General features: G+C 35.4%; 1 protein-coding gene across 2 annotated transcripts; it reads right to left on the bottom strand.

The window, feature by feature from the left end:
* Positions 1 to 198: 198 nt before the first annotated feature.
* On the bottom strand, positions 199 to 22,127 carry LOC106063468 (DNA ligase 4-like). Of its 2 annotated transcripts, none has more exons than XM_056030040.1 (21): positions 21,933 to 22,127; positions 19,432 to 19,623; positions 16,936 to 17,013; positions 12,481 to 12,582; positions 12,079 to 12,387; positions 11,859 to 11,963; positions 11,595 to 11,701; positions 11,206 to 11,351; positions 10,282 to 10,355; positions 8,624 to 8,760; positions 7,726 to 7,826; positions 7,462 to 7,643; positions 6,973 to 7,140; positions 5,285 to 5,422; positions 4,688 to 4,834; positions 4,337 to 4,454; positions 4,014 to 4,146; positions 3,643 to 3,772; positions 2,303 to 2,400; positions 2,034 to 2,186; positions 199 to 1,317 (listed from the first exon to the last, which is right to left on the bottom strand). In XM_056030040.1, exons 2-21 carry the CDS (start codon positions 19,618 to 19,620, stop codon positions 1,182 to 1,184), a joined length of 2,751 nt encoding a protein of 916 aa, XP_055886015.1. In that variant the 5' UTR covers positions 19,621 to 19,623; positions 21,933 to 22,127; the 3' UTR covers positions 199 to 1,181. The 2 variants fall into 2 exon arrangements, with proteins under 2 accessions (XP_055886015.1, XP_013077300.2); XM_013221846.2 differs by lacking the exon at positions 21,933 to 22,127 and adding an exon at positions 21,701 to 21,865.
* Positions 22,128 to 26,636: the final 4,509 nt, after the last annotated feature.

The raw sequence follows: 26,636 nt of genomic DNA, 5'->3' as shown, positions 1-26,636 counted from the left end.
ATTCAATGACGCTATCAAACTACACATGCTCATTGCTGTCTTATATAGGTTCACTTTCAGAGTCAGCCTTAAAAAACAACAACAATTGTCAGCTCTAAAAAGTTTCACATATATTTCAACTCAACAATTAAATATGTTGTCATCTCTTGAAAATAGAATTCCACTTTAACATGAACCAGAGCAAAAACAAACAAATTATTTTGATAAGTTTGTTTATTAGTATTGATCTTTCAAAATGTACATATATTTCAATAAATATTAACAATAAAGCATATATACAGCAATTATTGCATTATTGTTTTGTAGTTTAATATTTTTCTAACAGAAAAAGACAATCATTAAAAATATGAATTACAAATATTTAGGACTAGCCATCAGAAACAAGCTTACAGAATGAATGACTGTTTTGTTTACACTCTCAAGTTCTTTGAAGTCACAATGTATATTTTTAAAAAATGTAAAATACTGAAGTTATCACAAAACAAGAAAAATCTAAAAAAAACAAAACAAAACAAAGCTTATATTTAGTGTAATAGTATCAATTAATTTGTAATAGATATAGAATAACAATAACAAATTTGTGTGATTAGAGATATTTTTACCAAATGCTTTTGTTTAGGGCAATTTCATGCTTTTAGCTTGCTCAATGACCTATGGTAAAATTGCTTGTCTGGACCAGACAAAGAGAGGGAGGGGAAAGAAGAGGTATCTGGGTGAATGTTTCTGAGATAGCTTTTTAAAAGCAATTGATATAAAAAAAGTTGAACAACAATTCGAATTGGAGGGCTAAAGACTCCTCAAGCCAATACAGTAACTACTGTGCCAGAGAAGTGTTTATGAAAATAGGTTTTAAAGTTAGTTATCTATTGTTAGTTTCAAACTCTTAAGCGACGACCTAATTTTCTATACAGTGTATTAAGGAGACTAATTCAACTTATACCGCTACATCTGTCAATTACCAGTTCTTTTCCTTGAAGGACACTAAACAAAAAAATTAATTACCAATAATTAACTACTCTGTTAATTTTTTTTTTATTGATTTGTGTTGTCATCAGCAATGAATAATTGTGCACAGTTTCAACTGGGAATGGGAAGATGGAGAAATAACACAGACAAAAATTGTACAAGACAGTCAGAGTGAGTTGATATAAGCTTTCTAAGAAATAACATGAATGTTGATATCAGAGTTCATATGTCCTTTCAGGACACAGGTCTCCATTCTCAATGCAAGCCTTGATCCATTTCTCTGTCATAATGTGATACTTTCTATCATTGGTGCGTCTCTTTTCCTTCAGAGAATGCAGTCTCATTAAGTCACTGGAAAATTTAGATTAGTTTGCATCAAAAAAGAAAACAAACAGACAAAGATTTATTTTAATTCTTTCATAAGAAGGAGAGACCAAGCCCAAACAATTTTATAACATTCAATGCAGTAGGCGTCATTAGAAAACGTCTTTATAATAGTATAACAAACAGCATAGAAGTCGATAAAACGTGGCCTCAACAAGAGGATCTGGGCCATTTGAGCTCATCAGCTTATTAAAGCTATTCATCTAGGATTAAAGAGCTGTTCTTCTCACCACTTCTGCTTCCATAAGCTGAGACTACCATTTACGTTATTTCTTCTAAAAACTACTGCAACTGATTTGGTTTCAAAACTAATAGCTATCATTTCCTTGGATCCTACTGACCAGGTCATGAGAGGGATGTGGACACATAATTACTTTATGAGACAAAGATTTGAATGAGCTTGAAGAGATCTGGACACATTCATTGTTTCTTGAAAAAGAACTAGCCATAGATTTTTATACATTATATAATTCATTATATGTCTCAATGTGGATTAGCTTATGGAAGTGATAATTTTTGCTAATTTTGGGAGACAAATATTTCAGAAGAAAAAAAAATATGTTAATGGTTGAAGGAATTATGTCCTTGAAAATAAAAAGTCTTCAAAGGGTACTTGGTACCCTAAAAAGATGTTTATCAACATCTATGTTAGTTTACACAGAAAAATAATAGAATGTACAAACCTTTCATCTACAATCACATGCGAGATAGATGAGTCTAATTGGTCAGAAGTTTCTGCACCAAAGAACCGCAATTCTAATTCCAACAAGTCCAGTGAACAGTTTGGTATTGCAGTCCCTGGATCACTCAGCACTAGTTTGTTATCAATATACACTCTAGGAAATGGCAAATGCAAACTCCTAATTCATTTTTTTAACAATATAATTATTTACCTGATAAAATTAGAAGAAGAAGATTGTCAGTCAAAGAAGATAGAAAAAAAAAAACTCACTTGCAGGACCTAAATAAACCAAAAGGTGAATCATATGGGAAGTATTCTTCTTCAATTTCACGGATGTCATCTTGTGAGACTCCTGGGATATCTTCACCCTGAAATTGTTTTTGAACATATCCAGAGGTAAAAGCTAATTGAAACAAAAATCTACCAGGAAAGAAATATTCTGGCTCATTAGCTACTGTTCAAAACAGCATCTAATTGGATCTATGAAGGTAAGACAACTTCAACAGTATACATATATTACTGAGGCTACACATCCAAATCTTAAGACTGAATTTCCTTCTTCAGCAAAATCTTAAATACATTTTTTTTTGCTTAAATATTTGCCTAAAATGTTTGCCTAGAATTGGAGTTTGTTGAATGTAAGATTTAAGTATGCCTCTAAGTTCTCATTGTTCTTCTAGTTGCTTGACATTTCAAAAGGAAACCAACAAGTATTAGCCTATGACACTTTCCATAAATGGTAATATTAACAACATCTAGGTTTTGGTCCTGCAAGAAAAATTTACTGTTTATTAAAGGACAAAAAGTATGCATCATTACATTGGGTTAGATCATTTGAGTTTTAGGTTGAGATATGCCAATTATAAAGCTTGAAAAATTAAAATTTTTCCAAGAAAAAGAATGTTAAAAAAGCAATGCTATGATTTTTTAAATTTGCAATTGCACAACAATAACTTTAAAAAGTTGAATAAATGTAATAGAGATGAAAGTTAAAAATGCTTCAAGCTATCTAATATATAAAGCAGAAAGTAAAGCTTATATATGTATGCCCCAAATAAAATCAAAACTGTTAGACCAATCTCGATAAAACTTGGCATAAATATTCCTAAGATCATGGTGAAGACCATAGTGAATGTTTAATGTCCATCCCACAACAGGAGGGCCATATAAATATATACCAAAAAGTACCTTATTGGATCTCTATTAAAGAACAAAACTTTTTAATAAATCAGGTAAACCCGTTTTCACAGTATTTTATATTAAATATGAATATGTCGGCTGAATGAGAAAACCCATTTTCACTCTCTACTTTTATTTCTTGGCAAAATAAAAAAAATGTGAAGGGAATATTCTCCAAGTTTGACATAGATCTAAATTCTATCCACTAGATCAGTAATACCCAAAATAAGGCCCACAGGCTGCGGGTCATATACGACTAGTAAAAGCTAAAAATATAATACTGGCAACACTTTTTTTCCCATTTCCCAATTATTTTGCTTTGAACTAAATTTATCTTTATTACTTAGGATCTAAACCCTAGTAAGTAAACCATAAAGTATGTGAATCTAAAAGCCTAAGCAAATATATGAATTAGAAAATGTAATCCCTACCATTCCTTGAAAGATATGTCTCAGTGCTTCTTCATTCACATCCACTGTATAACTGTCTCCATAGCAATCATAATTTTGTTCCATTAATTTCTTAGTGATTTGAGTCATGTGTATCATATCATTTGGTGACCTTAGTTTTAAAAAAGTAATTTACTTTCAGTAACCCATTATGTAATTATTAATATTAATATTAAAATGTTAGTTTACACAAGAAAAAAGAATGTAAGTGTACAAATCTTTCATCTATTATCACATGTGAGATGAATCTAATTGATTAGAAATTTCTGACTAATGCTAAGAATTTGGGACTGAACTATATTTATAAACATTGAGAAAATCAGGTGAAATAAAAATTCAAATGAGAAACCCACCAATCTACCCATGATTTGGTCTCAATTACTTTGATAAGCCATGCAACTTTTACAATGTTGTATTTATTTGTTTTGATGAGATTTTTCACCTTGACTGCCACTTTATCAGCAATGACACACAGAGTGTTAGCATCTGAAATATGCACAAGTTAGAAATAAGAAGCTAAAGAAAAATGTCTCCAACTCTTTAAGAAACAAAATGATTATATTCATTTTACTTTGAGTACATCTACATATTCAAACCAAAATTCACACTTAATAATGATAAACACTAAAAGGGTTTAAACACTAAATCCCAGATAAAACAGAAACTAGAACTTTACCAGGATTTTGGACTACAGTTCCACCAAGTTGTACAATATTGGTCTCCAATTCTTGTTTTGGGAAATTGCTGGGTCCGTCAATCACACAGAATTCCTTTCCCACTAGAACTTGACCAATCTTAACAAAACATTCAAAAGAAACAATTAAAGTAGAAAACTTCAAGGCTAGCAATAAACCTGATGTCATCTTTGTATTTAAAAGACTTAAAAAATTACTTTGGTCTATCATTTAACTTATTTAATTTAACACAAATCAAGTGAAACTCACTCTACAGCAGTACAGGTATTAAGTTGATAACTTCAAATTAATTTTTTTTTATCTTTAAAAATGTTTTAAAATTTATGTAGAACCTGCTTGATATTGGATATGTCAGCTCCTTTAAACTGAGCCATAAGTGTTGGACGCACGCTATGGCTGACTACTTTTCTCTTTTTCTTGATTGGTTCATCTAGAGCTCCCATTTCATATTTAGTTCCAGCCAATTTACCACCAGATTTCTGAAATTAGAAATAATTTACTGTATACTATTCTTATACTTATTTTTAAAAATTCTACTAATTATAGAACTATAGAATTTAAAAAAATACATTTTGACATCTTGATTTCTCAAATACTGATTGTACATTAAATAAACGCCAAATGACTTTGTTATGAAGTTTTGTCTTGATCTACAACATACAAATGTTCCTCTCATAATGACTTTTCTTTTTCTAATTAAGACAGTTCATTTTTGTGTGTTGTTTACATTAATGAACCATTTAAAATGCAAAGTTAAGATTCCTACATTGAGGAGCAGACAAATGTGAATAAAAAAAACAACAACTGTTGAAGTATTGACACACTGTGAACATAAAAGTTTGGACTGAAGATCTGCACTAAAGTAAACCTACAGAGTTGACAATTAGAAAGAATGAAACTTAAATTAGTTAAGGAGTCGATTGTTATACCTGTCGTAAGTCCTCAAGTTCAGATGTTGTCATACACTGAAACCAAGGCTTGTCATCTCTGATGACCTCTACTCTAGGAAAACGCAGTGTGCATCCAGTTTTAAAACGATCACTTTCTATAATTTCTGTGGCCTTGATCTTGTTTAAAACAATAGATTTTTTTTTCAGAACTAAATCTCTTCTTAAAGATTCCTACTAAATATAGCAGCACATTTGAAATAATTTAAACTGAACTATATAACACTTTAAATGAAATAACTAAAACTTAACTATATAGTAGCACAATTGAAGTCAAGTTAAACAGTTTCAGTAGCCAACAGAGTTTTCTGTGGCAAGCACAATGGCAGACAGTCTCCACACTGCCTAACAATGAATGTACCAATTAAAGTTCAGTAGACAAAGTCATGATTCACATCCAAAACTTTTGACTTTAACAGTCCAATGCTTTGACCATTACCTAACCACTTATGTACTAGCTCCTAATTACAATGAATAACAAATAATTAAAAAAAAAAAAAACTTTAATGCACAACATAATAAAGTTATATAATAAAGGTTACAAAGACAGTTTATGTGGAAACACAAACTGAAAATCGGGTCCAGAATTGGTCCACCCAGGCAGGTTAAAAGGCAGGTTTCAATATTATCAGAATGAAATTCTATCAAAGACAAATGACAGAAAATAATGGAGAAAAAAAAAGGTTTAACAACAGATCTCATGTGGAGCCCCAGTAGTACAGCAGACCAAAGGATAGGTGAAAGTGAATGTGAAGTTAGATGTGAACCTGGCCTAACTGATGTCTTATAATGAATATCTAATTGATCTAATTGTTTTGTAAAGGGCCAATCTCTTATTCCTCAAGAATAAAACATTTCCGTAAAAAAAAATGTTTTTTTCTTTGGTTAGGTGTACTATGGTAACCGCAGCACTGCAGTTCACGCGATAATATGAAAAACAAACTACTTTTAATTGTTGTTTTAAATTATGTCTGACTTATATGCATACTAAATAGATTTTTTCTCTTTAAAAAAAAAATAAACATTTTTTTGTATGTAAATATAGTACAAATATAAAAAAAAATTTTGACAAAAAATCTGCATAAATGTGTTAAAAATATGGTCGTCTCCCCTAATAAAGAGCCTCAAAAGTTTGTTACTATTAATAGTGAATAGTTGTAAAAGTGGTGTATTTTTATGAAAAAACTGCTTGCATCTAATAAGTGATTTTTGCTATCTTTTCTAGTTTACGAGATCTAAACGGGACGGACGGACAGACAGGACACATAAAAATAATAGCGTCTTTTCCCTTTTGGGGGCTGCTAAAAAACAAGACAGATATAAAAAAAATAGTTAAAAAAACAACAACAAAGCTTATATAAAGTGAAGGGAAAGCACCATTCCATCGCTGCCATATCTCTTAATATTTCGAGGTAATCTCATCTTTATAAAACAAAATAAATTAATTACCAATAATTGATGAGCTAATTGGTCATACTTTTTATAATGAATAATTGTGCAAAATATCAACTTGATCCGAGAATGGGAAGTGGGAGAAATAAAAGTTAAAAGAATCCACCAAGACAGATGGAGCTTTGTGAAAAATAAAATTGTATTGCTTTCACCTAACCATGATGTGTGTGATACTTCTTCAAATTTTTATCAATTGTTATGTTTATAACAGAATTTACCTGCAGTATTTTAGATTTGTCAGGTGGTAACCAAACATCAGGCTTTTCTTTAAACCCACTGGCCAGTTCTAAATGCTTAGGAGGTTTGGATTTGTTGTATACCTGCCAGTGTTCTGACAGTAGCTCATTAAAAGTTTTCAATTGCTTCTTACTGTAGCCAGACCCAACCTAGAAATACAGTGCATAAAGAAATACTTCAATATTGCAACTGTACAAATGCATTAGGACTGAAAATATAGTTGCTATTAATTTTTCAGATCTGGATAAAATCATAAAATTTGACTGAAAGCCTTTGAGAGAAATATTTTTTAGGATTATAATATAGATTTTAATGTCTCACATGGAAACGTTATAAAAGAAAAAATAGATACCATGGATAACAGACACCAACATAAAATATACATTTGATTCACAAAATAATTCTTAAAATATTGTTGAAATTGTTAAAATTTTAATTCTTTATAAAGATATTTCATTATACAATCTTACCTTACAAAAAGAGAAAAATATTGTTGGCATCTCTCCATCAGACACTGGCTCAGCCACAGCACACAAGAAATGAGAGACCATCCCACCCCTCTCTCCAACACCAAAGTATCCACCCACAACTAGAAGGTCAAGTTCATCCATCAGACCACCAATGTATTCAGGCTTGATTTTGAACCATCCACCTGTCAGATGTATAAGAGTATGCAGCATATAGTTGGGCAGGGGGTGAGACTACGTTGAATCTATGGCATTGTGAGCACAAACCTTTTCTAGTATTTGGTTTGTAGACACTGTCTGCAAGTTTCACCATAATGCCCTCCTCTTTGTTGTCTATGGCTTCATTTAAGGCATCGGCACAATCTTGTCTCCATTTGGAAAAGAAATAAAACAAGTTCATGAGTTGATCTGTAAGAAGTATTAGTTCATGAGTTGATCTGTAAGACGTATTAGTTCATGAGTTGATCTGTAAGAAGTATTAGTTCATGAATTGATCTGTAAGAAGTATTAGTTCATGAATTGTTCTGTAAGAAGTATTAGTTCATGAATTGATCTGTAAGAAGTATTAGCTCATGAATTGATCTGTAAGAAGTATTAGTTCACGAGTTGATCTGTAAGAAGTATTAGTTCATGAATTGATCTGTAAGAAGTATTAGCTCATGAAATGATCAATTTTATTTATGAAGTTTTTCCTATTATTAGCATTCTATTTTTATAACATTCCTTCCTTTGTCTAACCCTTGTGGAAATAGACTCATTGTCAGAAATAGACTAGCCAGTATGCATATTGTTCTTCAATTCAAGCAATGCTGTAGATTATTATATACTCATTAGAAAAAATGCAAAAGAAATGCTTTTCATTTCTTAGTAAGAGTATTATTATCTCTGCATAATCAAAAAGTAACAACAAAAATTTGAAATTTTAATTAGGGTACAACAGAAAAGAATGAATACACTTAAAATTAAATTTAAAAAATTCTTACTTGGTGAGTTCAGAAATTATTTAGAAGCATTAAAAAAAAAATGAGAGAAAAAAAAGGTGGGAGGGCAACATTGTAAAAGTATAAATTAAAAAAAAAGAATACTAGTTACAATGAATTTATATAATGAAAAGATGTAATTAATTAATCCTTCAACTCTAAACAAAGAAACATGTTTGTCTTACCTTGTAAGAGCCTCTTTGTAAACAGATTTCACAATTCTTCCTTCTACGGGAGTGAAGACATCATCAATGAGACTAAGCCTTTCTCTCAATGGGGTATTGGTCAAGACTTTGTCATTCAGCAAAAGCACATCGAAAACCTAGATTAATTGAAACTATGTATGTATGGAAGTAAAGGCAGACAGATAGATTCAGTGCAAAAGAGATAAGTTCAAGCCATGTAGCAAAATGTTTCAGAAATATAGGCAGCATCTACCGAAAATAGATCTGTATCTCCATGATCTAAAAATCGTTAGGTCCACCAGATAAATTGTACACAATTTGAGTGCTACCTACTGTCACATTACAAGAGACTGAATTCTCTACAGGAGCAATGCTGAAGAGAAAGAGAATAAAAGTGGCCAAAACAAAAAAAATTACATAAAAATTGTTTCTAATTTTGTATGCGCCATTTTTGCTATTAGAGATGAAATCATTCTTAGATAAGACTGTTAATTCTTAATGATCTTTACAATTTCTTAAGCTGTTGGCAGCCAGGTCTGAATGAAAAGCAAATTTATATTATTTATAAAAAAAAAAGAGAAAAATCACATAAAAAATAAATCCAGTTGATTTTTATGTAATAATTTATTTATAACAATGAAAAATTGTTCCAAACTTGATGTTTAAATGTTTAATTTTGAAAATGTATTATGTAAGTGTCACAGCCTGGTTCTTGTTGTAGGCGTGATGACGCGAATGTCTCTGTGTGTTGTAGATACCTCTTCTGGTACTACTATAACGTTCTCTGACTTGTTACCTAAATACTTTCTCACACGCACTAGATTGCAGGTGCGTGAGAACACTATCACACTGAACTCTCCGACCACAACATTTAGAATCATTAATAAACGCTCTTGTAGCACACAATAATATAATTCACAAAAGATATTGGCGACTTCAGCCATCACAAATTATATGTCCAGAGAAACATATTCTGAACACAAATCAATTATAATAACTTCAATACTTCAATACTTATACATAACTCTGCTGTCAAAAATATCCATAGCACTCCTCTCTCTACGGGAGTCTACACTTAACTGAGGTGTCCACCTCGTGGTCAGTCCCCGACCAGGAGAAAAATCTCGTGCAGTTAGCACGGAATAGTTCAGTGACTACTAGTCACCAAATATTACAGGGGTTCTAAAACTGATACATGACAGTAAGGTACTTTTTGAAGCATTCACTAGAGTGCACTCCAGGGTTACGTTTGAGTAATTGACTTATTGAGAGCAAGTTTCACAAATGAATAGTGTCTTACGCAGACCTCTAGGTGTTTTTCTGTCACTGCAAACACACTGCAGTCTTTGGTCTTTTTATTTGGAAAGTCAGCTATGAAATGCTGTCTTTTTAGTCCCTGGTTGTGGTCTAATGATGACCATCTGCCCCTAGCCCTGCTTCTGATGCTGTGAAAAACGATTTCGATCAATCCATTATATTTACTTTTTTTTAATTATTGGCTTTCAAAATTATCAAGTGGAACAAAAAGTTGGACATTCGACTTAAATTCGGTCCTAATTATTATGGCTGACTGGGTGGAACACATCGACCAGACAGGGAAAAACAGAATGTCCAGCTTAGTGGGACATTCGACTGGAAAGGTTAAATAATATACAAACCTGCACACAAGGTTGGTAACCAGTTCTTTCCAAAACATCTCTTGATTTAATGTCAAACTGTTCCCCTTTGGTTCCTGAAAAAAAAAAAGAATATAAAATAAATGTTTTAGCATTCTTAGAAAAAATATCATTCCAATAAAAAAATAAGTAAGTCTGTTATTAAAAACTCTACTTTGTTAAAGATAATGCTAAAAATGAACAACATGACTGATACAAAGTCTGCTAGAATTTTTCATTTGTATTTTCAAAAATGTCTGACTCAAAAATAAGCCTTTTTTTAGTACTAGAGTACTTTGAGTGTTAACACAACAGCAATTGGTTTTAATGCATCAAAATAATAACAAGTAAATAAAAGCTTTGTTTTGAAAACAAAATTATTACAACCAGTGAACTAAATGGCTAATATAATTGAACTATAATTATAAATTGAGGAAATGCAGTGGCTGAGCGATAAATCCCTTGGCTTCCGAACCGGGGTCCCAGGTTCAAATCCTAGTGAAGACTTGGATTTTTAATTTTGGGATTTATGAGTCCACCCAGTTCTAATGGGTACCTGGCATTAGTTGGGGAAAAGTAAAGGCGGTTGGTCATTGTGCTGGCCACATGACACCCTTGTTAACTGTAGGCCACAGAAACAGATGACCTTTACATCATCTGCCCTATAGAACACAAGGTCTGAAAAGGGAACTTTACTTTTTTTTTATATTTAGAAAGTGTCACAATTGGTCCAATCATTAATACAATTTTTTTTAGTTATTTCCATAATGTTTTCATCAAGTGATTTTCTGCATAAAGACCAATGAAATCATTTCAGTTCAACTTAGTATCTCATGCATTATGATGTCCTGAGATAAGAATCATTCAATTAACTGCTGCTTTAAATATCATATTAAAAAACTTTTTTTTATGCTGTGGTCAACTTACCAAATGTTTTTGTAGCTGCATGATAGCCCATCATTTCACCATCTAAAATACACTTCTGGACATTAGACTTGAAGCACCTTGAAATGTATGGGGTCAATGTCCCTTCATATGGATTGGAGCCAAACACCTGGGTGTACTCCATACCACTGGGAAAATGTTGCACAATGAAAAATGTATATGGTACAGGTTTTTATATTAATTTTTATTTTATGATTTATTATTTTTTGAAAACTAAGGTTTCTTTTTCAAGACTTAAAAGTCCATTGCTTAGCAAAAGAGTTTAAACTCTTGGAGATCAATGATAAAAGCAAATTTTATTGGAACAATGAAGATTAAGGATATAAATCTGGGGTGATATAATGCATAGGTCTGAAAAGAAATTTATAAACCTTCTAGAGAAAAACTTGTATTCATCTCCATGTTTGTGCAGTAAAACTCTCTCCCCATCAAACTTGGTCTCTATCAGATAAGGTTTATTATCCATCAGTTTTTCTACCTGCAAGAGTCATCTAAAAACATTCACCTTGTAATTGAAAAAGAAATGTGCTAGAAACTTTTAGAGAAATTTTCAACTGCTTTTTTTATAAACTAGTTATTTTTTTTTTATTATTCTGACAGTCACTTAAAAGAACATTCAAGGCACACAGCCTTACCTTATCTGGAGACGCTCTTTCTCCTAACATTGGTGTAAATGGAGAGAAGACTTCAATTCCAATTTCATAAGCTCTTGTCTTGATATCATGAAGTTGAACACAAACCTAAAGTGTCAGTAGATTTGATATTACATAAAATCCAAATATTTTGTTTGATTCTGAAAACTTTTTCTTTGAATTACAGTGAATGAACTGTGTTATAATGAAAACATATTTTAACCTTTTCCAAACTGTTGTTAACATTGTAAAGCTCCTCTGCATCTGGATGGAAGACATTCAGCACAGATGCTTGACTCAACCCTATCTTTAGCTCTTTCAAGATCATGTGTATAAGCCATTTAATTTCTGTGGCATTGAGGGATGTTAATAGATGCATCAGGTGCTTGCGCACAGTTTCTTTAGCTTTGGCAGCATTTCCACTAGCAATAGCATCTAAGTCTCTGTTGACATCAGAAATACTTAGACTTCCTTTATTGGGGCAGCGATTTTTGAGAACAAAGTATGCAACATTAGCAAAGTCTCCAGCTTGCTGTAATGAGAAAGTACATAAATTGGAGGGTGTGTATATATTTGAAACTAAATATTATAAGCTACATTTGAATAAAATGTTTTTGTATCTTACTGCTTGTGCTGTTTTGGGAGCCTTGTAATTTAGAAGTCTTTGAGCATCTGGACTATCTTGACCCAGGCACAGTAGTTCAATAAGGAGCTTGGCTAACGTATGCTAGGATATGTAGAAAAAGAGTCTTCTTACATATTTTAAATACCACAAAGTATAAATACAAATGCTCCTAGGACTCTTAAATCTATAGAATGTATTAGTTCCTCAGAACCTCAGATGTATGGTCAGCATCAAACTATTCGATTTGATCTATAGATGTAAATATATCACACAAGATGATTACATATGCATTAGTTGGTATCTATTGCTTCTTGATCTATAGATATATAAATATCTATTGTATTGTCAAGTAGGATGTCTATAACGTGTAATTATAGTTTCATCTATTCATGTTGGCTTTGAAAGCATACACACACATACTTCATGTGAGGAGACAAAAACATTAGCATAAATTTGATAGCAAAGTTCATTAAAGTTGTAGAATTAATCCATTTGAAAACAAACACATTTAATATAAAAAATATAAACACAATTCACTGTGGAAAAAACTTAGTTGACAAAACTCAGAGAATTTAAATAAGATTAATAATGATTGTAAAATCCCTCACAAAGACCAAATCACAAATGAAGAGATTGGAAATAGGATTAATACAGCTATTCAACCCCACAATGACCTGCTAACTACTGTTAAAAATGCAAACTTAAATGCTATGACCATATCACAAAGTTCTCAGGGCTCACAAAGACCTTCCTTCGGGGTACAGTACCAGGAAAAAGAAGAGGCAGACAAAAAAAGCAATGGGAAGACAGCATAAAAGAGTGGACAGGTCTGTCACTTTAGGATAATCTACTTAATTCTAAAGAGGAATGGAGGAAGATCAAACAGACTAAGGGATAGGTGAAGGTGTCTCCTTCCTCTGGATGATGCCCAACTTATGTTAGGAACCAATGAAGGTGATTGATTGCTGTGTTATTAACAACAGAAAATCTTGTGTGTGCCATAGAAACAATTAAACTTTATAAGAATAGACAGCCAATGGACTCAACTTTATTTTTAATGTATTAAAAATTGAGTAGAATAACTAAATTTTTCAGACAATCTATTTAAAATAATGTTATAAACCTGGTGGTGGCACAGATGGGGGTAGTGGTGTAAGTGTAGTCAGCCGACGCAAATCGCCCCAGGCCAGCGCTAGACGAGCGGTCAAGCGTGACGAGTTACGACTGTCAGCCGAGTCGAGGGTCAACAGGACAGTTCGGGAAGGATCGCCGATGTGAACAGAGCTCAGGAGCGTCACGAGAGTTATAGTCATCTAACCACCTAGAAACGTCGAGGGGCGTTCTGTCCGGTTCGAGAAGGCCAGTAGGGACCCTATATAAGAGCGGAGGTTGCGCAGTCAAGACGGTCGAGAAAAGGGGCTCAATACAGCAAGGTTCAGAAAGCGGGTTTACGACAGGAGTTCAGAACACGGTCGACTACAGCACAGTTCAACGGTGTGGTCCTGTACGGAGCATTACGACGGTTCAGTGCGGAGTACTATCAAGTACAGTTGAGACGGCTGGCGTCTTGATCTTGGTCTGTGATCGAGTCCGACACAACGAGCCTAGTGTGTGAAGTCAGTCCTGAACTGTTGAACCCAGTGCAAGCCCGGAACAAGACGAAGAGACCAGTGCAAGACTTGATACGGCGGAACGGTGTTATCGGAGAGATATTTGTTATCGCAGAGCTATTTGTACTGTTCTACGTGCTGCCAATTGTACAGTATTGGCTGTTATTTATGGACATTAAACCTTTACGTTATTTTGGAGCCCTGACTTGTCAAGTTCTTTAAGTTGGTGGTGTATGGTGCAGTTTGCAGAGAGCCTGGATAGTGAGATTCGTAACACTGGTGTCAGAAGTGGGATCGGATCGGAATCGGATTGGATCGGATCTACTATGGCTCGTCTGAAACTGCTGTACGAACTTGAATTTAGAGAACTGAAGGAAGAACTCCGTGATCGAGATCTGAAAACGAGCGGAAATAAAGAAACCTTACAAGCACGCCTCCGAGAATGTATAGTTGAAGAAGAGGAAGATCCAGACACGTATCTGTTTGAAGTCGCACCAGATTTTGGAGAGTTCATTCGGGCTATGAGTGTGACACTGAAAAAGTCCAACGAAGAGATCTGTACCAAGCTTGAAAAGATGTATACCTCAGTGAAGGAAGTGACGAGCCCCGTGGTGAAAACGATGGACGTGGTGGAAGAAACCCTGTACGACCAAAGAGACTTGAAAGATAAAGGAGCTGCGCCATCGTTAAACAATGAACTACTAGCCACCCAAAGCTTTGAAGAAATATGCAGTGACAACGGCAATGCTGATGAATGTGGTGCTGCCTGTCAATCTGAAAACAGGGAGTACAGACCTGTGGAGCCGAAAGAGACAGATGAAGAGACAATGGAAGCTGCCCATAGTTCGAACGAAGCTTGTGATGCAGCTGTACCTGATATGAGCACCTCAAACAGCAAGGCATATCAAGTGAATGTTTGCTCCGCGTCCAAGCATTTTGCTGAGGAACGTTTGCAAGTTGCAAGTGGCGTACGAAGGTGGGACCCTACTGACGCTTGCCCAGATTCTAAGACCAGCGAGAGAAGCCCTGATGGTGACCATAAGAACCCAATGAAATCTGACGAAGCTGTTGAGGGACATTTGCAAGCTAAGAGATACCAGCCAGGTCCGTACCCAACAGCCGTTGGTCCAGCTGCCAAGACTGGAGAGGAAAGTCCTGAAGGTGGTGAAGAGAATCCAAGGAAGCTTGACGTTGAAGTTGATGGACATTCGCACGATGAAAGTCATCGACCGGGTCTGAAACCAACAGGCGATTGGCCCGATACTGAGACGAGAGAGAGAGGCCCTGATGGTGGTGAAGAAAGCCGAATGGAGCCTGAAGCCGAAGACGAGGGACCTTTGCACGAGGAGTGTTACCAACCTGCCCCACAAGCATGCCCTCCAGACAAGGCTGACGATGATGACCTGTCCCACAATTCCCTGTCCTGTGAATTTGAAGCCCATCCCAGTCCTTCTAAGCAAAGCCCTATGAAACCACCTCTTTGGTCAACAATCTTGGTAATCCCTGCCCTTACATCCTATACCTCTCCATGTGTCAAGTGGATGTCCTCAGTACCGACCGACAAGAGAGCGATGCAACCACAACGTCACTGCAACAAGAGGACGATCAACTGGAGGAAAAGAAGAAGGCGGCGTTTGCGTAGTCCATCGTTCATGGTGATGCTACCAAGAAATAACTGCAGCCACATGAAGACCAACTGGCGGAGAAGAAGAAGAAGGCTATTTTTGTTGAGTGCAACATGGATGACGATGCGACAACGACATCGATGCAACCAGATGAAGGCTAACTGGAGGAGAAGAAGAAAACGTTTTCTGAATTCAACGTGGATGGCAATGAAAGCACGACGTCTATGCAACCAGGTGAAGGCCAATTGGAGGAGAAGGAAGCGACCATTGCTGACTGCAACATGGATGGCTCCATCAAGCTCAAGAGGCAAGCCAACTGCCACTGATCGACCCCCACCTGCAGCGATGAAACTTTACAGCCAATGTCATGATGTTGATTCTGTCCGGGACGGACAGATCTAAGGAGGGGGCAGTGTTATAAACCTGGTGGTGGCACAGATGGGGGTAGTGGTGTAAGTGTAGTCAGCCGACGCAAATCGCCCCAGGCCAGCGCTAGACGAGCGGTCAAGCGTGACGAGTTACGACTGTCAGCCGAGTCGAGGGTCAACAGGACAGTTCGGGAAGGATCGCCGATGTGAACAGAGCTCAGGAGCGTCACGAGAGTTATAGTCATCTAACCACCTAGAAACGTCGAGGGGCGTTCTGTCCGGTTCGAGAAGGCCAGTAGGGACCCTATATAAGAGCGGAGGTTGCGCAGTCAAGACGGTCGAGAAAAGGGGCTCAATACAGCAAGGTTCAGAAAGCGGGTTTACGACAGGAGTTCAGAACACGGTCGACTACAGCACAGTTCAACGGTGTGGTCCTGTACGGAGCATTACGACGGTTCAGTGCGGAGTACTATCAAGTACAGTTGAGACGGCTGGCGTCTTGATCTTGGTCTGTGATCGAGTCCGACACAACGAGCCTAGTGTGTGAAGTCAGTCCTGAACTGTTGAACCCAGTGCAAGCCCGGAACAAGACGAAGAGACCAGTGCAAGACTTGATACGGCGGAACGGTGTTATCGGAGAGATATTTGTTATCGCAGAGCTATTTGTACTGTTCTACGTGCTGCCAATTGTACAGTATTGGCTGTTATTTATGGACATTAAACCTTTACGTTATTTTGGAGCCCTGACTTGTCAAGTTCTTTAAGTTGGTGGTGTATGGTGCAGTTTGCAGAGAGCCTGGATAGTGAGATTCGTAACAATAAGAAAGAAGAATTAGGATTTTTTTTGCCTACCTCTTTAATGCCATAAGCAACTCTTTCTCTCTCAAGATGGGGAAGTAACAACCTCATAGCAGGGTGAAATGAGTCATTCTGAAAAATAAGTTTAAAAACTTATCTTGTTTAAGAAAGAAATATTTGATCAATTTCAAGTCAAAAAAAGCTAAACTAAGATTCCACACTGAAAGCTACAATTTAATTACTTATTGTGTATGTGTCAATCAATGACTAAAATTAACCATTAAATTTTTGTTGGAAAAATTCAGATAACAAAGTGAAAACAATTTTTTGACATTTACACCTTGACAAGTACATTTAAAACCAAAAGGGGATTTTCATAAATATGAATTTGGTGTATAGCAAATGGAAGTATTGTGATGCTTTTATGGAAAATGGAAATAAACAAAGATAAGTCAGTTTACTCAATCTTTAGCCACAGCAACAAAATAGCAAAAAGAAACTACATCCTAAAAATAGACTCACAGCAAATAAATAAAGAAGAAAATCCAACATATCTTGGTGTAAAATTAGACCAAAGACTGTCTCTAAAACACTTTATGGCAGATTTAAAAGAAAAGGCATCACAAAGATTAAACATAATAAAACACCTAGCAGGAACATCCAAGTGAGCTGAAAAGAAAACCTTAAGACAGTTATACACTGGATACGTCAGATCTGTCATCGATAACTGTCACTCCATACAAGTAGCCGCCAACAAAACCTATCATTCATCTTTAGACACAATCCAAAACCAAGCCTTGCGTCTAATTAGTGGAGGTATGAGAACTACTCCCACAGCAGCCTGTGAAATAGACTCCAATATTGAACCTCCTAAGTTAAGGCGAAACAGAGCAGCATTAGAAGCTATTGAGAGATACAGAAGGTTGGAGGACGATCATCCAAATAAATTACTAACACAGAGAAATAGGAAAAACAACCAAAAAAAAGCAAAGAACTCTGATCCAACTTACTGACGAACTAGCCCTAAAACACCATCTACCCAATAACAGAGAAAAAAATTACCAGATTCTCAAACATAACTCCTGGACTTAACTACAAACAACCAACCATTAAAACACATTTAATAAATAACACTCTAACAAAAGAATCAATCCACTGGAGCTCAAAGTAGGCACCCTTGAAACAATTGAAAGCTATCCAAAAACAGCCATCCATATATACACCGACAGATCAGCCTTCAAAGCCACCATCAATGCTGGTCTTGGTGCCTTCCTGGTGTTCCCCAAAAATAAACACTTTGAAATAAGTGCACCCTGTGGCGACTACTGCTCAAACTTTCAAGCCGAAATTGAGGCAATCACCATAGCTTTGCAGACAGTTGAAACCAAATTATATGAAGGGATACAATTACCATCAAATATTGTTGTCTTTACAGACTCCCAATCCACTCTTCAAGCCCTTAACAGCAGCACCTCAAAAAGCCCAAGAGAGTTGACAACACTGATGACAAAATTAAACATCAACTACAGTGGATCCCTGGACACATTGGCGTCATGGGAAATGAAAGGGCAGATAAGCTTTCAAAGGCAGGATCATCTATGGAACAACCAGATAGACCTGTTAATTACCTCACCCTAAGGTCAATGTTAATCAACAACCACAAAGAGGAGTGGCTCAACCAATGGGCAACAGGAAACACAGGCAGAGCCGTGTACAAAGAAATGAACATGCCTAACAAACTGGACAGTATTAACTTCCTCCCCTGCAAAGACCAACTAAGGACAGGACACACACCTCTGTTAAATTGCCATCTCAATAAAATAAATTCCACACAACTCCCCATTTGTAGACACTGTGCCCACCCTCATGAAACCGTAAATCATATCCTTTTTGAATGCCCCTTGCTAATCTACCTTAGGCAGACCCTACTACCACTACAGCCCAACATAACCAGCACCCTGTACGGCAGTGCTGAACAACTGAAGAAAACAGCACACTATTTTTCCTTGGCACAGTCTGCAAAAGAGCTGACAGCTCAGCAGCAAAAAGCTGGCTAGAAGAAGAAGAAGAAGATGCTTTGTATTTTAAAAAAAAGATACTGGATATGAAATTTTCAAGCTGTTCCACTTAGACCACAAAGTAACAGCAACAGTGAACTTGAAATATAGCATCCTTGAAATTAGTTTGTTCAATTTCAAAATCTATGCTAATCATTCTTTTTTAATTTCTTAAATGTTTTTCTCTAGGTTCCATTATATCACCAGCACATTTCTCCAAAGGACTCTTTTCTTTCTCATCTTTTCCTCGTACAGAATTTTAAGGATAAAAGCATCTAAAGTGGATCTTACAGTCAAAATATAAACAAATAGTTGATTACTGGGATTAACTTAAGTATGAAAATCTTCAATAGCAGATGGAGTAATATGCATAAAAAGATTTTCGAATAAAAGATGTAGATTTGACACAATATATAAATCAATAGAACCAAAAGATCACATAATATCTCTGCTAATACAGCATCCCTAAATTGCTAGCTATTAAACTACCTACAATGCTGGAGTTATTTGTGTGCAGTTGATTGTGGCATGCTCTCCATTTCTCAATGAAATCCTGAAGCACTTTTCTTTTCTTATCATTCCCTTGAGTTTTTTGTATCTTTTCTAATAGCCCACAGAGTTCAGAAAATTTGACAGCGCAGGCGACAGTCTGTGACTTGACTGAATCATGGCTGCTTGACATTGTCTGGAAATTTAAACGATGACCAAGAGAAAAGTTGATAAACTTAAGCCTTAGTTCAATTATTTCATTTTTTTTCTATACTTTTTTATTTACACTTTATCCTCTTTCTACAGTTTAATGATACAGTGGAGTCCAAGAATCTAAACTTCGGTAATCTGAAAGTCAGCATAATCGGAAACTTAAATTAAGATATTTTTAGGACTAATATATAATATATATATCAAAGATAGACAGTGTACTGAACAAAATTATTGCATTGATACTGTACTAAAGCATATTTTTAGCATTTTAAGATACACTGTAAAAACCATACCTAAAGTCACTTAACTAGTGTTATGGCATGATTAGAAATTAGTTATTTTATTTTGATTAGTCTAATTGGATTCAACATTTTTGTAGCCAATTTACTTTGTTATAAAATAAAATATTATATTTTAGTTTATATAATATCAAAATTCATGTAAAATTTAAGTTAGTTTTCATCTAGCAACTCAGTCCACATACACAATTTTGTTTATCTGGGAAAATTCCATTTTTAAATTAAAAATAAACATGCATTAAAGACTTAAAGCCCAGCACTAGCATTGTCATCTTATCTTATCTTATCTTATATAATACAGACGTTACTTCAAAAAAGAAGATGATTACGTCCTACGCGTCATGCATTTAGTCATGCATATTAACCAATGACTTAAATTCTGCCAAGTCACTGGTTTTCCTGGCTAGCTCAGGCAACCCATTCCATGCTCTAATAGCACTAGGGAAGAAGGAGTATTTGTACAAATTTGTCCTAGCATATGGGACGAGGTATGTGCCTTTATCTTTGTGTCTTTCAGAGTATTTTATTAAATTTTGTTTTTGTATTTGAAGATTATGGTTCAGTGTTTTATGTATGATTGCTACTTTACTTTTGAGCCTTCTGTCCTGAAGGCTTTCTAAATTTAGTGATTTTACTAAAGGTGTTACTCTAGTCAAATGTGAATATTCGAATATATATGCCATCCATCTGATCTACTTTCAGAGTGTATTGCCTGTGCCATGATGTAGAATAAATCTAGACTATGATGTCAATGACTAGAACTAGAGATAGATCTAGTTACAATCATGTATTGAGTATTGTGTCAAGGCCATGCTTGGATAATTGAAGGCCCTAGGCAAATTAAATTTGGTGGCTCCAAATGAATGAAATAGATAAATAAGAAATAAACAGAAAAAAAAACTAAAATCACACAATTGATTAAAAACCTAGTGACACTAGTGTACTTTCTACAACAATAACATGAGTGCATGAGGACAAGTTTCGCTATTTCTTTCTAAGTGAGGCCCCAACTAATTGGAAGCCCTAGTTTGCCTATGCTTAGCTCTAGTCCGGCCCTGTTAGTGTTATTTTGCTATTCATTGTCTCTGTCGCTTGAACTCTATCTAATGACTCGGTGACTGTATAAGTATAAAAACTGTATTTAAAATAAGATTAGATTAAATATTAGTATAAATTTAAATTTATAATTTTACTTTCGGGAAGTTCAAGGTACAAAAATAGTCACTAAAGTCTAGAGTCTACTGAGCTAGATCTCTAGTCTAGTCTACTTTATTTACTGACTTTTATTATTACTATGCTATTCATTAATATAAACTATAATAAAGAAATAGGCCTACTAGTATTCTAGTAAAAAAAAGTACTACTACTAGTCTAGTATTATTATAGACAGATCTATTGGGTATATTATTATTATTAGATTTTCATTTTAAAAAGTGCAGCAGTGTCTTTGTTAGTCAGATCATTATCTGATTAGCTCTACGCTAGAGTCTAGATCTAGCTACTACTCCTAACTAACTAGCCTCTACTACAAGACTATTACTATATACTTTATTATTTATATATATACTATAATATAGATCTAAATTTCTAAATCTATTATAGATGTAGAGATCTAGATCTAAATCTAAAATACTAAATATAGTAATATTATATAGTAATATTAATATAGTAATATAGTATTATAGTTAATATAGTAAATATAGATTTATAGATCTAGAATCTAGACTAGATTCTAGTGACACTCTAGTCTAGAGGGTAGACCTAGGTAACAAAGTATAAGACGTCTAGATCTAGAATAATCTTGATCTATTCTGGATTTAGAATCTGAGTTGCTGTGGTAATGTTAGTATCATCAGTATGTAGATCTAGATGTTATCATTGTATTTGTATGAGATCTAGATCTAGTGATTGTGAAGTCGGAAAAAAATCCTAGTTTTAAATTAATATCGATTGTAGACTGCTGATGTTACAAATGTAGATGTGTAGGCCTTACACTTCGATTCCTTCGACGGATCTATGTATAGATCTAGATCTAATCTTATATCTCTTATATAGATTCCGATTCTTTGTATGATCTAAATCTAGAATCAGCAGGGGCGGACTGGGTGTCAAAATCGGCCAGGGCATTTCTATACAATCCGGGCCACAAATTATAGAATATGCCACATGATGGGCATCTTGTCCTCAAGAGCTTTGTGTAAAGTTTAATAATGTATCGAAGGTGACCGAGTCACCGAGCCTCTCTCGGCTAAATAATTTCTTGAGGAGTCATTTTGGGAATATTTTTTGTAATTTTATCTTCTTAATCTGAAAGACACAAAGATAAAGGCACATTCCCTCATTCCATATGCTAGGACAAATTTGTACAAATGCTCCTTCCCCAGTGATATTAGAGCATGGAATGGGTAGCCTGAGAAAGCTAGGAAAACCATTGACTTAGCAGAATTTAATAGGTCATTGGTTAATATATGCATGAGAATTTTATATGTCATTGGTTAATATGCACGACGCGTAGGAGTAATCATCTTTTTTCAAGTAACGTCTGTAGGCCTAATATACTCAGCCTATAAGATAAGATAAAATAAGATGAACGATCGGGTAAAGACTACCAATTAGAAAGTCTTTTAAGCCATCCTACAGTCTCGAAAAACAACAGCTCACGTGACGTGGTATCGTTGTAGGCCTACATTGTACTATATTGGCTTGGAAGAAAGTCTTTGCAATGTAACTTCTCAAATGGTAAAGTTCAGACATCTAATGCAATTTATAAATTCATTATGGTTTTAGTACGAAACATCAAGTGACGCAAAATCTATAGCCTACGTTATATTATAGGGTACATTCACTTTGTAACAAAGAGACTTAAAAACATTGCGTTAGTATTCTAAAGAAAAGTTTCCGTGGGGCATCTCTGTTACGCCAACCACCTTTCAGCTCACTAACAAAGATTGCCTTTGGCATATGTTCGTCCCTCATACGGGATACGTGCCCTGCCAAGAGTGACTGTCTGACTAGAACAGTGATTCCCAAAGTGGTCTATATAGACCCCCAGGGGTCTACGAAGACTTCCAAGGGGTCTATGAAAGTGAATAAACAAATTGGGGGTCTATGAGATGTCCACGGGGGTCTACGATAATAGATTTCATTTAAGCAGGTCATGACTTTAATTTTCACATCACATTAATGTAATTCTTCACACTAATATATAATGTGTACATCACATTAATATAATTCTTCACACTTAGTTAATCCTTTAAATATTTATCCTGCTATCCAAATGAAAACTTGTATTTATTTTCAAGACTTATTTCAATCCCGTTCCTTTTGTCTACATGTAAGGAATGCTGAGCTAAATGAAATGTCAACTGTATAGCGCTCTGATTAGTTAAAATTGTTCATTCCTTCCTTATCAAACATGCCAATTGCCCCTTTTTTATGCCGATATGAAACTAATTACACTGGAGGATCATCTGAGACAATGTCGGTGTGATAAAAAGATTTGAAAAACTTTCAAACATTCAAAGATAAAGTTCAGAATAGACCCACAAAATATGTCTTCGACTTCATATAGAGAAGATGATGGTATGTGGGCGTCTTACAATATCTGTTTACTTATATCAAAATAGGGTGGTAGTAGTTAAACGCTTGGCATCCTAACCTGGGGTCCTGGGTTCGAATCTCAGTGAATTTTGAATGTCATGTTTTTTAGGGCTCCCCACCCGTGACCTCCGTGTCGAAGGTGCCGGTCCATCCAACTCTAATGGGTACCTAACTTAAGTTAGGAAGAGTAAAGGCGGTTGGTCGTTGTGCTGGCCACGTGACACCCTGCTCGTTAACCGTTGGCCAAAGAAACAGATAATCTTAACATCATCACTCGGTCTGAAAGAGGAACTTTACTTTTTATGACCAAATACGTAAAACACTAATGGTAAAACATTTATTTTACCAGCCGTTGTAGTTGTAAAAACTGTTTTACATAAAGCTACATCTGATATTAGTAAAAGAATTGCTTTAAGCATCTCTACAGTTCAAAGACACATAGGTGGCATGAGTTATAAAATTAAAAGCTTATTATGTAATTATTTACAAACGACATCTCTACAGTTTGGGATCAGCAGTGTCGCAGGCTCTGACAGGGTGTATTGATGTGCGCTCCTAACTGCATTAGGGTCGCTGGCTCCTTATTTTTACTCAGGGTTGACCCACAAAACCTTTCCCATGTTTAAGTGCAAGGCAGGAGAGTTTTTGAATTCTGCTAGGTAGTCAACCAAGGCTAATTAGCCCTTCCTGCTTACTGGCTTCTCCCCTTCTCCTGGTAGTGACAACATCTTCGCAGACTCAGTATTTGAGCCACACATGATTAAGAAATACACGAAAAACTGCTCTTTGAGAAAATTTTAATGATACTTAAACCTAAGGCAAATTTGTTAATTAATTAATATTGAATGTTTGAAGCGCTACTTCATAGAACAACAAATTCCTATTTGAAACATAACATCCGTACCAACGGATGATAAATCTGCAAAAAGACATTTCCAGTGTGTTTGGTGATTCCAATAGATATCTATTTTTATTTTAATTATTAATTGGTTTAAAAAAAAAATCTCTATAACTTAGTATGTAGCTTTAAATTAATTTTTCACTTTTCAACTCACTACAGATAGAAATTAGTTTAACATAAATGTTGATGAATTTGAAAAAAGGTGCAAATTAAGCAGGGGGTCTACCGAAAACCAGAAAACATGGCAAGGGGTCTACAACACAAAAAAGTTTGGGAACCACTGGACTAGAAGAAGCTCTACCGGCGTTTTACCGAGGTATAAAGTTAAACCAAAAGAGGTGACAGCGTAGGCCTACGCAAATTCGTTGACCGCGAGCTAGATATCTTGTTCAGTGTGAGCAAGTAAGGCGTAGAGAAGCTGTGTTATGACCATTTCCTTTGTTTTGGTACAGGACAGTAGACTTCGAAGCTTGAAAACATGGTAATATTTCACCAGCATAATAACAATAACGTGAAAGCCACCTACACCGCACTACGCAATATTAAGTGTAAACAATGTATAAAGCACTTCAAACACAACAACGAATCATACACCGGCACATTTCATTATTTCTCTTCATAGTTCCATAATAAGTCAATCTACAACAAAAAGGTGCGCCAATGTTTAGTGAGGCCAATTGTTTGTTAACAGATGGCCAAAGAAACCTATGACTTTAACATCATCTTCCCTGTAGATCAATGGATATATGGCCCATTCAACGTTTGCAGTACCTATAGCTAGTAATGCAAGAGAAAAGTTCAGATCTCGAGAAGCTCTGAGTAATAGTTGACTTATTCAAACAGTCACACAAACACCTAGCTGTTACCCGTTGAAGTTGAGCTAGTGTGTGTAATTAATCTAAAACATACCCGGTATTCAGAAGATAACCTTTGAAGAATATTGATACAAATGCAATAGCTTATAACTGCATGGATGTTCTGTTTGGTAATTAAAAGTAAGTCAAGTGCCTCTTATTACAGAACTAATCAGACCTTACGATCTATAGGGCAGATGGTGTTTGAGGCCAAAGGTTAACGAGCATAGTTTCATGAGGCCAGCACAACGACCTACCGTCTTTAGAGCAGGGTGTCACGTGGCCAGCACAACGACCTACCGTCTTTACTTACCCCAACTCAAGTCAGGTGACCTATTAGAGCAGGGTGTCACGTGGCCAGCACAACGACCTACCGTCTTTACTTACCCCAACTAAAGTCAGGTACCCATTAGAGTTTCTTTCATGACAGTCGAAAAAAAAAGCAAAATTTTGGATGCCTCTCTGTCATTTTCTGATTAAAACACAAACTCATAATTAGTAGAAATAAGTTACAGATACACTCATCCATGATCTGTAAAATGTTTGTAAAATGTTTTACTTATTTCGGATGTTCCTTCAGAGTTGAAGATAATTACTTCCTAGTCCAAACCTCCCGCAGGACGACGGGGGATGGGAGCGTTCAGGGTTTGAACCCGGGACCATCGATAAGTCCGAACGACAGTCCAGCATGCAAACCGCACGACCTTGATCTCCTTTTTTAAAGTCTATTGTATTCAAAGTTGTTCAGAAACAACAAGTTAGATTGTTAATAAGAGCTTCTCTGGATCTCTCATTTTGGTATTTTACATTCCCGGGTATAATGAATGAGGGTTTTGACTCTTAGTGAACAAGAAAGATACAAAGTTGTCTGCTTTAGTTCTAATTTGCTAAATGACCTTTGTCCAAAGCAGTTTTTGGTCACGAGCACCTATACATACGTAGCACGACATTCATTGATTGTCGCTAAAAACAAAAGCACAAGTTAATTTAGCACAGATTGAACAATTATTGCATAAATCGGTGTGAGTTATCCTTCCTATCTTTCTCTCCATCTTCACAAATTTTCTCTTGTTTCTCCCGAAACCAAAACCTGGACAATCAGCCAGCGCTACTCTTTACATCCATGTATAGCACTGGATCTAATAGAGAGTTTCATAAAGATAAGACATTGAGTAGTTGTAAGGTGGCTATGAGGCTACATAGAAATGTCAGCCATAGAGGAAGAATGGGAATGTTTAACGCTAAGACCTAATGGATATTGAGAAATATAATAAGCAAGACGTATCATAGTAATTAAAAGGCAAGGAATGTCATAGAAATAATGCAAGTGATTAAAATGCAA

Source organism: Biomphalaria glabrata, chromosome 5 (genome assembly GCF_947242115.1).
Source record: "Biomphalaria glabrata chromosome 5, xgBioGlab47.1, whole genome shotgun sequence".
In the NCBI taxonomy this organism is placed as follows: Eukaryota; Metazoa; Mollusca; class Gastropoda; family Planorbidae; genus Biomphalaria; species Biomphalaria glabrata.
The sequence above is the reverse complement of the archived record's forward strand: the minus strand, read 5'-3'. Positions and strand labels throughout refer to the sequence as shown.